At 35.2% G+C, this 15,548-nt stretch overlaps 1 protein-coding gene across 3 annotated transcripts in view; it reads left to right on the top strand.

Annotated features, from left to right (window-relative positions):
• Positions 1-15,548, top strand: part of LOC106138977 (rho GTPase-activating protein 7) — a 269,079-nt gene that overhangs the window by 14,837 nt on the left and 238,694 nt on the right. Inside the window, exon 1 of one of the 3 annotated variants that reach the window (XM_060949882.1) lies at positions 4,818-5,110. The exons of the other annotated variants lie outside the window; for them this stretch is intronic. Within the exon in view, the coding sequence (XP_060805865.1) occupies positions 5,029-5,110 (82 nt within the window). The 5' untranslated portion in view covers positions 4,818-5,028. Of the gene's footprint in view, positions 1-4,817; positions 5,111-15,548 lie in introns of those variants that run through there. 3 annotated transcript variants of the gene reach the window in all.

The following is a 15,548-nucleotide window of genomic DNA, read 5'->3' as shown; positions in this document are numbered from 1 at the left end:
ACTGCTTCTCAGATTTGAATCCCCCCCTCAATGGGGGTCAATACAGCTGTGAGTAGGTCTTGGTATCTATAATTCCAATTATTACAAACAAAGTTCCAATAAAACTTGCACCAAAGACCGAAACAAAACAGTTTTGTGACAGCTCACATGTAGGTAAGTACACCCACTGTCTCCGAGGACGCGTCGCCGGCACTCGTCGCGTTGTCCGCGACGAGTCTGCAAATCGATTCCCAAACGCAATCAGCCGCTGAAAGGAACTACGCGAGGGTCTAATTTACAGGAGATGAGCGAGAATTGTTTTTACGGTAGTAATGAGTCATGGGACAGAAAAACGCTTTGCTTTATAACTATAATAAATCTAAGCTTTAGAACGGAAAAGTTAACCATTCAAAACTTATCAGCTTTGAGACTTTTTAAAGGAGAAAATGTCTAGAGATTTTTTTTACTTAAGCAGCAGGTTAGTTATCTTTTTTTTTTAAATTGAAGCACGCAATTAAATCTAAGTAGTATTTTGATTATTATACAGGTTAGGTTCCCCTTCAAATTCTCTGCAAAAGACAGACAGGAGTAGCTTCGTGTAAAAACTTGACTTATCTAGGATTACAGTCAACGACGCAACTGAGTTAACTGGGAGAATAATTTAGCTTTAGTGTGGTACTAAGTAAAGAATAAATTAGACATATTGTGTCTAACAATAAATATACGAAGTCTCATCATCATCACCAATCATCATCACATAAACTACCCTATGCGGCTATTGCAACTATTTTGCATTGCGCCTCTTAATCTCGTGCCTTACATCAGAACATGTAGGAAGCGTGAAAAGCCGTCGTAAGCAGATTTGCCGGCACGGAGTCGCGACACAAGCGACCCTAATTGTTCGCTCTGATTGCAAATATTCCATATTCCAAAATATATAAATAAAATTACTGATATTTTTTACTATATTACTATATTCTACTAGAAAGTAGTCTAAGTATCTAGAAGAAGAAAAAAAGATATTTAAAATAATTTTTCTACAGTTACTTCTTACATACATATATATATAATCACGTCTATATCCCTTGCGGGATACATAGAGCCAACAGTCTGGAAAAGACTGACAGGCCACGTTCAGCTGTTAGCTTGATGATAGAATTGAGATTCACATTCACATTCAGCGACATAGCGTCATGCTAACCCATCGCCTAAAAGAAGAATCTCAAGTTTATAAGCCTAACCCTAAATCGCCTTTTGCGACATCCATGATGATGGAGTAGTCCTATTTTTTTTATTGGTGCCGGAAATCACACGGCAGTTACTTCTTCTATTGACTTAATTGGGAATAGGGATTTTCTCTATCAGGACTTCATAAATACAAATACATTTCGAATTTCATCTTCCTACCTTCCTACGTCCTTTAGTTATGGCTGTACGTTGTCTGTCAGACGGTAACTCAGTAACGCAACAGTGTAATATTATTAATTTCCCAAGTGCTTCGTAGCAGTAATAAATAACATATTCGAAGATATTGGAGAAGAACAAACAGCTAGGCATCCCCAGATACCAGTCGTAAATACACCGCAACTTGACAATGCAATTCGTACATTTATATGCTAAACAAAATTGTTGTACGAATCTACGGCTCTTGTGATTCTGCTGCCATTATACATATGTTCCTTAATTCAAATTACTTTGCTGGAAGAACAGTTTTTTAACCGCCTTAAAAAAGGTTGTTTCCAGTTTGACCTGTATATATGTATATATGTTTGTGTGCGTTTCACTGATCCAATTTTGATGCGATTTTCAGGTTTAAGTTGAGAAATTTAACCAATTAAAAAAAGGAGGATATCGATTGAAGGCTTTTTTTAGGAATATCTTTTTAAAACCTTCTCCTAAGTATAACAGACACTTTCTTGAAAACCGCATTAAAATCGGTTCAGTGAAACGCACACAAACATACATACATTCAGGCCAAACTAAAAACAACCTTTAAGACGGTTAAAGATAGAGGACATGACATATAAAAGAAAAAAATCAGTGCATCAAATAAATGATCTAATCTATATATTTAAAACATTAATTTAAGCCCGGTTACAGCCGTATATGTATTTCAATCTCTGAAGTCGATCCCGGGGTGCGCCTTCAAAACATGATCCTCGCTACAAGCAGTAGTCGTGGGAAATAGATGAAGATAAGCAATCATTAGCAAAATTGATAATAAAGGCTTACAGTAAGATTGTATGTTATCCTTGAATAGTGTTGCGAAATAAAAGCTTGTTACGTTCTATCGAGTCGATACTTCTTTTACACCGACTTAAATGGTAAGCTTTTAAAGCATTCTGTGCCTTTAATTATATTTTTAAACATTAGAGGCCAAATGATTCTTTTTTTCATTGTTCGTGGGAAATTCTTTTTGAGTTTCCTACACTGCACGAGGATTATTCAAGCTCAATTTCAAAATTTCCAATGTTTTGCAGTTTGTCATTTATGTAATGAAAGAAATAGATAATATTAGAAATTTGATGAAAGGATGTCTGCATTATCAAACTTTTCTGTTTAATTATATGAGTTTCGAGTATATTATTATTTTTTATACCTACTAAGATAATCTTTCTTTGTCGTTACCTTTTCCCAGTTTTTACGTGGGGTCGGCACAGTTTGTTAGTTTTTTCCAATTACTTCTGCAACTTGCCATCTCACTGATACTCACACCATCATTAACGCCGTCCATCCATCTCCTTTTCGGTCTTCTCCTATTTCTTCAACCTTCCAACTCCACTAAGTTAATATACTTTTAAAATTATGCATTGAATAATTATAAAAAAGAAAGTAATTTATTCAAGTAATCAATAACAATCTATCGACAGTATCCACAAATCTATTCTGGAACCCAGTCGGGGCTGTAGGCGGGTCAAATGTCCTGTAATTACCGGCGCAGTGCGCTGCCTGTAAACCTTTAATTCAGTCTGTAAGTATGTCTGTGCAGTGCGGCTACCGTAACTTTTTTTAGGACAGTAGCTATAGGAACTTTATTCGTATGAAAATCCTTATTACACCAATGAGAAGCATTTTGTTGATAACGTTAAATTACTAGATATATAGTTATATTGTAACAAATCAGTGGCAGTTGTAGTGAATTTATTTTATAGAAAACAAGCAAGCCTTAAAGTAGTAAAAGAAGATTAATGAAGGTGTGACTAAAGGTGATACAAAAAGGGCCACGGGCAAGTGAACTAGTTGCGGAACATTTTCCACGGAGGTGAAAAGGTACGATTGCAAACGTATTCAAAACATACAACAATACAAACAAAATACATATATATAATCACGTACATATCCGCCGCGGGGTAGACAGAGACAACAGTCTCGAAAAGACTGATACGCCACGTTCAGCTGTTTCTTTTAATGAATCTCAATGATTCATTTAGTAACAAGTTGCAAAGCCCGTCGCCTAAAATCCCAAGTTTATGAGCCTATCTCTTAGTCGCCTTTTACGACATCCATGGAAAAGCGATAGAGTGGTCCTTTTCTTTTTTCTATTTATGCCGAAAACCACACGGCACAAATTCAAAACCTTTCTCATTTTATTAGTAAAGCTTGATTAAAAATTAAAAATCTCTTTCTTTACCAACAAATTTATTTTTCAAATTAATTACTGAATTACCATTAACAACGCTTCTACATGAGTTTATTACAAGGAATTTGTGCTGTATAAGAGTGGTGGGAACCAGGTTCCGCGGAGGCTGACGACTCCAGATAGAGCGTTGTTTGGGCTTCTTATCGTGAGCGCGATAGGCAGAGGGAACAATGCGGGCCTGTGTGGAGAGCTGTGAACCAAGCTCGATTTGTTTTGTACAGTTTTGAAAATATTAAGAGTAAAATACTGCTTCTTATTACTTGGTTTCCATTATATTTTTGGGATCATATTCAAGTTTATTCCAAAAATTAACAGTATTATCTCTCGGCAGTTTTTTCGTATATTTAAAATCTTATGATTTTTGCCCTTTCCTGTGTTCATCAAATTTGATCAAGCAGTTAATTCGTTAGAAATAAATATTAAATTTAGTTTATTCATAACTTTATGGGATATCCTAAAAGGCAATAAAAAATTGTATTGATATTATTATAAAGTGTTTCAAAACTAACGGCACTCCAAATGCCAGGAGAGCAATGATTAAGGCATCCATAAATTTTTTTAATATTTTGTGTCTTTACAAAGGAAATAAACATAATATTTTAATTTTTCACCACAAACATTGTCTAACTGTCATTAACATTGTTGTTAAAGTTTTAATGTTATTCTCATTATAAGTTTTAATTACGTAAGATTATTAATACTACTCCTAGAAATTCATCCTACAGCCCATAATGTTATCACCAATTAGGCAGCTACTGATAACCCTGTGACACGGAGACTTGTGTTTATGACTCTTCAAAAATCTTATCAGGAAGCTCTCAGTAACAGACGCTGTGACGTAACAAGTCGTAACTCTGAACTCCTCACGTGCCGAGCAAACAAATTAAATTATTTACGGTTCGAATATCCGAGAAAAAGCATAAAACTTAATACAAAGTATTTTATGAAAGTGTCATGATGGAACAGATGCGGGCTGAACAGTCGTTAAATGTAAGAAGTTATAAACGTGCGGTTACCGAATATTCGAATATAATTGTCAATTCGGCGAAAGTAATAAAAACATCGCGATTAGTGCTGCAATTTGTCGATACTGCAGTTATCGATAAGGTCTTTTTAGGACGTGTCACTCGCGCCCCCCCGCCGTATCGTCAACACGACCAGCCGAGCGAGTCGAGTCAGTTTGCTTTGAGCACGCGCATGGGACGGTGCGCGCGCAGAGTTCATTCACCCCGGGTTCACGATCGAGTCAGCTGTCAAAATTTGACGTTTCGAAACGAAATTCCAGTGACGAGATCGACGCTCCCAGTTTTTATGTTGTGCTGAATCGCGGAATGTTTTGACGCGCGTGTGAAATGTGGCTGTAGTGCCGGGTTGTTGTTGCGAGTGTTGTGGTGTGCTGTTATCATGTAATGTCGTTCCACGCTGATATGTCTATTATTAGCGACTTGAGATGGCTGCAAGACGACGAACTCTTAGCTCTATCATATCACGGTATGTTGCATCTGTCATCTTTGTTTACAAACTGCAAAGCTAGGTATCAACTGTAATGAGATACCAAGTTTTGCACTTTGTAAAACACACATTGTAACATAGAACGACTAAAGTTGTGCATGGCATAAAATTCTGGTTTTAGTTTAGTGTCAAGCTAGATTTTCCGAATTGGTAAACACGAATTAATTAATCGAAGAAGGTCGTTTAATACGCCAATTAACTTTCGATTAATTTATGGACTGACAACTTAGTACGTAAGTATCCAATTACTTGTATAACCGATTTACCACGAATGGCAAATTACACGAGCGGATTATTGCTACCTAAGTCGGCCAATGGCCATTACCCGTAATCGATGGCAAGGCAAAAAATTCTCCAATAATTGCAAAAGTTAAGTTATTGTATAGTCTTACCTACATATATTTAATAGATTTGCTAAAAACCCCTGCTTACTTTATAAGCCTTATTCTGCGTTAAGTTAATAAAGTGCTGATTACGTTTTGTACTTTATCACCGCAACCCAGACAGCTCAATACAAATATTTGTGATCAGAATCGAAATTCGTCAATTGGCTAGTAAATATCACATGTAGCAAGCGCAATGTAATGAAATTCTTTACCATATAATACTAAACAATAATATATTAATCGTTATACCGCATACGTTGAACCTTACATATCGTAAACTTTAATGACACTACAGTCGCGGTCTGTAGTGTAGTGAATCGTAGTCGGTTAATCGCGATGTTTATCGATATTTGGCGAGTGTCGCAGTACGGGGGCGGCGCGAGTGGCCGGTAGGTGAGTAGGAAATAACTGCCAAGGCAAACTAGATTCCAGTACTGTTTACTTTGCTTGAGGACTTCATTACAGACAAACTGTCATGTGAATGCTCAGGGTATAAATTACTGTTGAAATGTGTCGTAAAGTTCTGTAAATTGATATCATTACGTTTTCTGTCAATCCTAAAAATGAGGTAAGGCTGATAAAGTCGTATTTATTTCGTGTAGTTACACCTTACTTAGAAAATTTACCTATGTTTGATATTTTTATCTGTTAATGTTACGACTGTATAAATATAGTACTTTTTCTGACTAATTCACATCTAGCAAAAGTAAAGAAAATGTGATGCAATCATAAATGTATGCAGATCGGTATCTTTGATCAATGATTTAGTTAATCAATTGAAATAAAACGAAAATAATTAATAATTTAATATAGTCATCATTTACTAAGTCCAAAAGAACGTGGCGTAATGTACAGCTTCATTTATCAATGAATAACAAACGTACATAAATCGCTTATTTATACACTTCAGAGAAGAGCTGATTTTTTTTTCATTATTGGAAGCTTGCAACTCATAAAATATGTGCCTCCTAGCTGCGCCCCGGGACTTTATTCCTATGGGAATTTTTGGATAATTGCTTATTGAGTATGATATCCAATTTATACTCTATCTGTGTACCAAATTTCGTCAAAATCAGAACATTTTGTGTGAATAAGTAAAAAAATTACATCCTCACCTACTTTCGCATTTATATTATTAGTAGGAATCCTTCAGTCGCTTTTTCTCTCTCTCTAGACTATACCGATAGCGGTCTTTTCAATCTCTTTTGGAAACTTGCCGTGGGCTTGCCACCGAGGTATTGCTCGCACACCTAACGCCGGAGCCTCCATTTACGTCACATCGCAATGGTGCTTGTGCGAGCGGCTGACGTCAGGCCGCCGCTTCAAGGTTAGTCGCGCCTACCTACCTGTGTTGTGACTTGTGACTTACTCTGGTAAAAACTGATAAGAAAGTTATTTTATTCGCATAAAAGTCACCGCACAGGTCACTTAGAAAGATTGGAATTAGGATATAAAAATATGAGAATGATGAATTTATAATTACATTATCTAGAAAAGCCGTAATAATAAGGCGCCCGAACCTAAAAGCGTCTTATCACGGTCATGTACCAATAACTCTGTTCTGTGATAAATGGGCATTAGTTTAATTGCTAACGCAAGTGCAACTATTCGATTCTGGTTCTCACTTAGATGTTTGTTCTGATAAAGTAAGTTCATTATTATGAATTCATTTTGACTACCAAAGCAATAACTACAATAGTTTTCTAATATGCATGTATATCTCACAATCTTTATAGTAAGCATATTGTTTGTAATGTTTTGTCATTTGTGAAAAATCTCATTTCACACGGCTGATGCTACTTTGAGTCAAATGTAAATGACAACCTCAAAATAAGTTTTTACTCGGCTATTAGCAACATGAATGAGAAACGAGTCGAGCCATTAACATTAACGGAATACATTACCACACAATACACCACAGAACATCTATATATAAATCAGTCTTGAAATTCCTTACATACGAGTAACATATTTCTAACATAGAATCGAGTGATTTACATAGGTACTCATATCACGTGTCCATCTCTTAAGAGGTAGACAAAGCCAATAGTTTCTATAAGTCTGAAAGTGAACGTTTACACCTAGTTAAGATCAAATGGCTTTGTGATAGAATTAAGATACAGATAGAGCAATACTGCTAGACCATCGCAACGCCTAAAAAAATTGCATATTTATTAGCCTTTCTCTTAATTAGCTTTTACAATCAGCAAGGGAAGAGAAGCAGCACTATTTTGACACCAGATGAATGTAGATATGTTATATTTTATTTCCTTACCCATATCGATATTCCTGGTCTAAAATTTTGTGGTAAAAACACAAGTGATCCTACTCCAAAGTGCTACATACCACAGTACTACCGGCTATGTAAATACAAATCAGTGTTCAAATTCCAAACAAATTAGTTAATCACTTGGAATCAGTTGATTTACGATTACAAAGAATCCGAATGAATCGTACCCACGATAGTCGAGTGGCCCACAATGACACAATTGAGCGCCGACAGCCGCCGAATTCCGTTCAGAGACATTACGTTTACGGAGCACTCGCCCACGTGACCAAAGGTATAGTTTGTTCGGACAATGTCAGCAAGAAAATTTCATCCTAAATATTAATATAATGCGAAGGTAAGTTTATTTGTTTGTTCTCTTTACGCGTTATCAACTGAATTGAAAATTTTGCGTATAATTTAGAGCGTAGAAGGACAGAGTACTTTTCATCCCGGCAGAAACTATAAAGGATTTGCGAAAAACCTTGCTACGGTAACAAAAATACTTAAATGGGATATTTGTTTTTGTTTCTATAACAAATCCTAGGCACTAACTAATAACTACAAACTTTTGCAGATAATTCTTCGCCGATGGACTAGGCAGTAACTACATCTATCCACTTGCTACGATGCCCACGCACTCCTCTACTTATTGATATGCTCGAAATTATTGATCTATTTGTTCCAAATTCTAGGTTCAAAAAGGTTCAAATAACACGAGCTAACTTCAAAAGTCAAACATCGCTATTAAAACTGATGAATATTCACCAACGCATCTCACTTAATGTAAAACAATAGAGTAAAATTGCATTGATTTGCTCTGGCTGTTTTATGATACTCGGGACATTATAAACTGCGTTTGTGAACTCTTTTAGGGCGCCGTTCTTGATAGGTTTTCTGAAATTAATATTGCTAATAAATTCTTAAAAATAATCTATTTAGAAAAAAGAAATCTGACTAACTTACTGATTTCAACGCACAGTCAAATCCGAACGGCTTTAAAAATTTTAATTTCACATGGCATAAGTTCCCTTATGGCCTAAAGGTCCACCAAAAGCTGTTATCGCACGCGTTTAAGCATTCTACAGTAACAAACATACATATGATAACGTCTACATCCCTTACGAGATAAACAAAACCAACAGTTCCGCACAGGCTGAGAGGCCACGTTCTGATGGAATTGAGATTCTAATAGTGACATGTTGCTAGCCCATCGCATAAAAAAAGATTCCCAAGGTTATTACCCTTTCCCTAAGTCACTTTTTACGGAAAGAGATGGAGCGGCTCTATTCTTTAGTGCTGGAAACCACAAAGCACAGTGACAAAAGAAAGTTAAAAAGAAATGGTACACGTTGCGGATAAAACACGCGCTTTTCTTTCACGAATTGAGTAACGTTGTGGCATCATGAGCGTATAATGACAGTCAACGTGCGAGTCACTGCGTGTTGATAGACGCAAGTATTTCGTGTCATTGTGTGAGTTTCGTCACTATGTGACAAGTTGTCGCGTGGCAAGGTTATTTATCTAAGTAACGTAATGATTGTAAAAGCCAACTAAAGGAAAGGCTTATAAATTTAAGATTCTTATCAATAGAATATTTAAGTCATAAAGCTAAAAGTGGCCTTTCAGACTTTGCATGACTGATGGCTCTGTTTTCCCCGCAAAAGATAAAGACGATATGTACTGTACGTACGTATGTATTAAAATTAATGGAGGAAAAAAAATATAAAAATTTAAATAAAAATTATAAGTTTAAATTAAGACATGTTGTTTTTATATTGCTTTAATAAAAATAAGTTAAATTAAAAAATACTTTATTGAAGAATAAGTTATTAGTGGGGATATGTAATGATTATTTTTTGTTATTATATTACAGTTATTTTAAGTCTGAAATAAATCACATCATACACATTTAATATAATATTCCGTCTTTCTCAAAAGGGTCGATCCTAAACTATTTTGTTTTATCCACAGTCAACAACTCTTTTTATACTCTCTTAATAAATCATAAATCAATCCAATACTAACAATTAACCTTATATTTCTGCAAAAATCAGTGAGAATGAAGAAGAAACCACGTCATTTGAACTTACATCAGGCGATCATGCAAGTACCAGAAGTGTGTCCGAACTGGTCGGCGCGCACCGGGTTATCATCTAGATTATATCGAATGCACTTACACAGATTACGGGGATTCGCCGACGTAGCCGGAACTATGATTATCGTAATCTTTATTTGATTTGCGGGGGCATTTCAAACGGGAGTATTCATTTCAATTTCAAAATCTAAATCTGTAGGTCTGTGTATTTTTGTCGCATTTATGGAAATGAGATTATTGCTATTCATTCTAAAATCAAACTAAACTCGTGTTTTTTTGTTGCATTATAATTCTATGCACTTAACTTTAGTTTAGAGTTTATTTTGGGCATAACTTGCGACTATGAACATGATTCTGGATTGGTAAAGTCAGGTTTTTACCCATCCGACTTACTCAACCTTAATCTATTTCTTTTTAATATTATGTCGTTAAAGTTTACAACATGTTCTTCTTCTTCTCCTAATTCTAAACTTGTTGATAACATAGAAAGTACAAAAATTTACGAAATAACATCTATCAATTTACATATTTTCACTACAAAGAATCATTTGGCGTCCTTTCAACTGTAACAGACACAATAGAGTTGTCTAGTTATTATAGTGTCTATTGTTATAGTAATTCTAATGAATTACCATAAGAATGAGTAAGCTGACGAAGTAACTAAGTAAAAAATAACAAGATTGAATAAAAGAGTTGAAATTTTTTGTTTATAATTATGAATTTATTTTCATTTTTTAAATCTAGTTAAAAATTTTATTATTAATTATGCCATCTTCGCCTCTCTGGAGAGGAGCTAGGGAGTGCCTTTTGACCATGATCTGTATTGGGCTAATCCTCAGGTTCTTACATGAAGCGACTCCCGTCTCACCTCTGCAATTTGATGCTATGAAATTGAAGATGAATCTGCCTATTTCCTTAATATTTAAGACTAAGGACTAAGTTAAAGGTTAGTTATTTAAGACAATTATTTTTGTACACATACAGTACAATATTTTCAACATAAAGATACATTACAACGAGAGATGTTGAAAATATTTTTATTTAGTCGAATCAACATATTATATTATGATATTCGGGACTGTACTATAACACCAAGCGGCAACATCTGATCTATTTGGATGACATCATAATACGAGTGTAGAGTGTGGATGAATAGTAAACAGTTATGGCGTGGAATGCCAGCCATCTGGTAGCCAATGAAGATCAATAAACATGATTCACTGATTCAATTGGAGTTATCTGACTGTCATTGTGAAAGAAATCTGAGGCCGCAGTTACATAATAAGATATTTGAAGATGTTAATTCAGAATCTGTACAGAATGAGTCTAAAGAGATTGTTTTGCCAAAATGTTATGCAAATAAATGATTCATTATATTTTGAAATCATTGATTAATTAATTTACATACATGCATATGTCACAGTGCTTTCTTTACGAGGTAAATAGCCTTAAAAATTCTTAAATGCCATATTCGGCTGGATGACTTATTGATGGAATTGAGATTCAAATTCAGGTTGCTAGCCCATCGCCTAAGAGAAGAATCTCAATTTTATTTTTCGTCAGTTAAAATGTTACAAATGACTTCCGAAACTTTTTGATAATGATACTTTGATTCAAATTTATTACAACAAAAAAGATTGATAGTTTATAAATTGCTGGCTTCTAAGAGCCATAATAAATGCACTGCTGCAACTTACGCTAATGTCTTTGGGTCTAATAGCCTTTAAGGGCAGGGATCAAGAGAATTGCTACCGGTATTCTTGATGAAACCAATTTCTCTGATTGCCGAGTAGAGTATAGCTAGACAAGAAGTATAACAGACGTCGCCATATTGCGATTTGAAAGTGATAAGAAAATTGATCTGGTAATAATTACACAAAAGAACTAGGAGTCAGACTTGATTTGAGATTTGAGTCTTTATTGTAATGATTATTTGTATAAGGTTTTTAAAACAGATTATATTCATCAGTACTTTATTGACAAATCATCGCGTTGATTACTAGAACTAGCGCCGTCGTTAACAGACTCGCTGTATTTCTGATCAAGCTTTACAAGAGAGTGTAATATTGTTTTAATATCGTTTTTGTGTTATCAGCTTTTATGTAATGCAGAATCAGGTTGTTGCCAATAAAGGACAATAAAAAATTTAATTTCACGAAATACACAAATGATTATTGACAAACATTGCACCATATCAGTAAATGCAATTCAATTACGTTGCATTTACGATCGAATTAAGACCACCTGTTAACCAATTTCTTGTAACAATGTCAGTAAGCGTACCGTGTGGTCTTCGTCACCTTATAATATAATCATGGTGTCATAAAAGTCGACTAAGTGAATAAGCAAGTTTATCCATTTTTTACTCTAATCCAATACGGGTTAAGTTTCTCAGTAGAGCATGCAGAGGTCAGATGGGAGTCGCTTCGTATAAAAACCTGGTTTACCTAATCCAGGATATGGTCAAATGGCGCACCCCAGGCTTCTTCTTCAGAGAGGATTAGCGCCAGGTAGTCGAGACTTCAAATTTGCACTTGCTGTTATCCTTTTATTGAATCCACCTGTTAACAAATTGCTATTAAAATGTCAGTAAGTAGGGCAGCGCCGGTGACACGCCAAAAGGCACGTTCTGCGACGTTATCGGCTCGCGCCGGTAGCCCGCAGCCGCTTGTCAGATTGCTGCTATCATTATTGACACACAAAACATTTGTTGTGATTGAAGCTTTAAATGTTTTGTTATATTCTTTATCTTGTTCATGAAAATTTTGAACATTCATATAGTTTTGCAGATGTTGATATTTGTTCCACATCTTACACATGACTGTCGTCAAAAGCGTCTAAGTGAAAGATATGAGCTCTCATTTCTCTGATCACAGCCACTAGACACTTGCTGTTGCAATGACCTTCGCTGAGACTCAGAGCTGCAATTAAGGCCCTCGGCCGAAGAATCGCTGAACATCAGTTTCGCGTTAATGCCAGCACTAATGTTCTTGCAGCAACGTACAGTATCATACATATTACTGAGAACCGTGTGTATGTATTTGACGAAGATTTTGAGGTTAGGAGGCATTATTATAGGTTACTTCATATCGCTTCATAATTGTCAAATATTTGATTTCACAACATTGGTTGACGTCAAATAAATTACTTAAAACTAAGTTTACTGCCGCTTCCAAGGCGTCAGTGCAGAAGAAGTGGTAACAAACTTTTTCGATATAAATTCTTTTGAGATTTATTTTATCTAGAATCACGTGTCTATCCCCTACGGTGTTAAAAGAATGAAAGGCCACGTTCAGCTCTATGGCTTATGGAAATGAGATTCTAATAGTAACTTGTTTGTCAATCGCCTTAAAGACAAATATTAAGAGTATAATCTTTTCCCTTGATTGACTATTACGAAAAAGATTTGTTTTTTACAAGCTTTTATTTAACTTACAAATGAATCACAAGATTTGACATAGACACGCATGTTTAGGTCACATTTTGCGACACAATTTCGAAAATTTGTACCAAAAAGAATACTGTCTAACAAAAAGACATTTCCTAACTAAGATACTTATTAAGATTTTATTTAAAAAATAAATAATTGACGTTGACTGTACACCCATTACGACAGCTGTTAAATACTAATGATAATTACATTTTGTAGAAGAGTAACTTACATAATTACACACTGCGAAGTTACCTCGAAATGATCTGTAGCCATGATGGCCTTCTGAAAGTTTATTACCATTACCATTACTTCAATAAAATATCCAGAAAAATAATTAGTACTCAACGTAGCAATGTCTCGCTATACCGTCCATATCTAATTTTGATAAAGCTCGAAAGATTAAATATAATATTAAAATTTTATTATATTACCTGTTCCTGATAAGCCCTTGCCAAAATAAATCGCCTAATTCTTAACATATTTAAAATCAAACAGATTGAACTAGCCCCAAAGTAAGTTTGGAAAATTCAAATACGATAAAGTATACCTAAATTAATCTTAATTTAGCTGGCAAATCCTGTTTCTTTGTAACCTTAATGCATCGCTTTTTTTTAAATTATGCAAATGTCCTGTTCGATAAGAGGCGACCGCAATAAATATACCTAATTGTCGGTGTGACTAACTCGCGAGTCATCGACTATTTATCGATACCTAACGTGATATCACTGCACGTCACTAGTCTGCGAATGCGGAATGAAAATGTTTACAGAGAACTAAATATTTTATTTTTTTATTTTAATATTTATTACAGGTGCAAATACCACAACTTATTACAGGCACCAACTTTGTTAAAATTATACGTTGTATAATTTTCAAAGTATTAAACCTAAAATATAGAAGGTATATTCTATTAATCGCTTTTTAAGACATCTATGGGGAAAAGCCTTAAATTCCTGGTAAAATGAAAATAAATACTTGATAAGGCGACGGGAGCCGAAGACGAACTCTGGTAAAGATTAATAAACAACAATATTATTACTTCTAGTTCATTGATATATATTGTTTGTATGACCATAACGATTATTTGAGATACTTTTACAATAACTAACCCATTCCGACTAACGAGGGATCAAGATAAAACAATTAAGCTGAGAACTGAGGATAAGGCAATAAACACATTAAAAACTCATTCACAATAATTAATATGGGCTCCGTCAAATTAATTTAAAGCTATACGAGTAATATCTGCCTCTTTCTCTTCCAACTATTACGAGTATATTCGGATATAGATTAATGTTGTTAGCCTATCGCCTAAAAGAAGAATTTCAAGTTTGCAAACCTTTATCTTGAAGGTTTACAAACTTGATACATACATACATATAATCACGTCTATATCCCTTGCGGGGTAGACAGAGCCAACAGTCTTGAAGAGACTGATAGGCCACATTGAGCTATTTGGCTTAATGATTGAATTGAGATTCAAATAGTGACAGGTTGCTAGCCTGTTGCCTAAAAGAAGAAACCCAAGTTTGTAAGCCTATCCCTCTTACGACATCCACGGGAACGAGATGGAGTGGAGTTATTCTTTTTTTTTTTGGTGCCGGTATCCGCACGGCACATTTGATTGAGATTTACAATCTGCGCGCAGGAAGACAATCCACTGGTACAAATTATATTATTTTTTCAGTACCATACCAGCAAGGAAGCTTGCACATTCCTTTGATCACCTTTTGCATCCATGAATAATGGAGTGCTATTCTTCTGGACTCCTATTCTAAGTGCCGTGTGGTTACTCGTTCATAGATAGCTTATGCCAATTCGTTCTTCCTCCTGGGTTTAGTCACGGTTGCATCCTCACCGCTCTGGAGAATGTGCAGGTTTCCTCACCATCATTTTTCTCACCCTAAGAACATTGGCAAGCAATCAAACAAATGTACATCTCTACTAGTGCTGCCAATCTATAGTCCAGTAGTTGCAATAGTATCGATAGTGTCGGTATTAGTAGATGACTTCCGAGGTCAACTATCGATAGTTCGACAACGCTTATCTATACTAATATTATATAGAGGTACATTTGTAAATTTGATTTTGTTTGGAACTACTAATCTTCAGATATAGCGAAGCGATCTTGAAAATTTCTTTCACCATTATTAAGGTTAGACGTTATGTACTACGCGAGAAACCGTTAAGCTGTAAAGCTGCTAGTAACTCATTAAAACATCATTTGTACATGG

Source organism: Amyelois transitella, chromosome 20 (assembly GCF_032362555.1).
Source record: "Amyelois transitella isolate CPQ chromosome 20, ilAmyTran1.1, whole genome shotgun sequence".
Lineage (NCBI taxonomy): Eukaryota > Metazoa > Arthropoda > Insecta > Lepidoptera > Pyralidae > Amyelois > Amyelois transitella.
The sequence above is the reverse complement of the archived record's forward strand: the minus strand, read 5'-3'. Positions and strand labels throughout refer to the sequence as shown.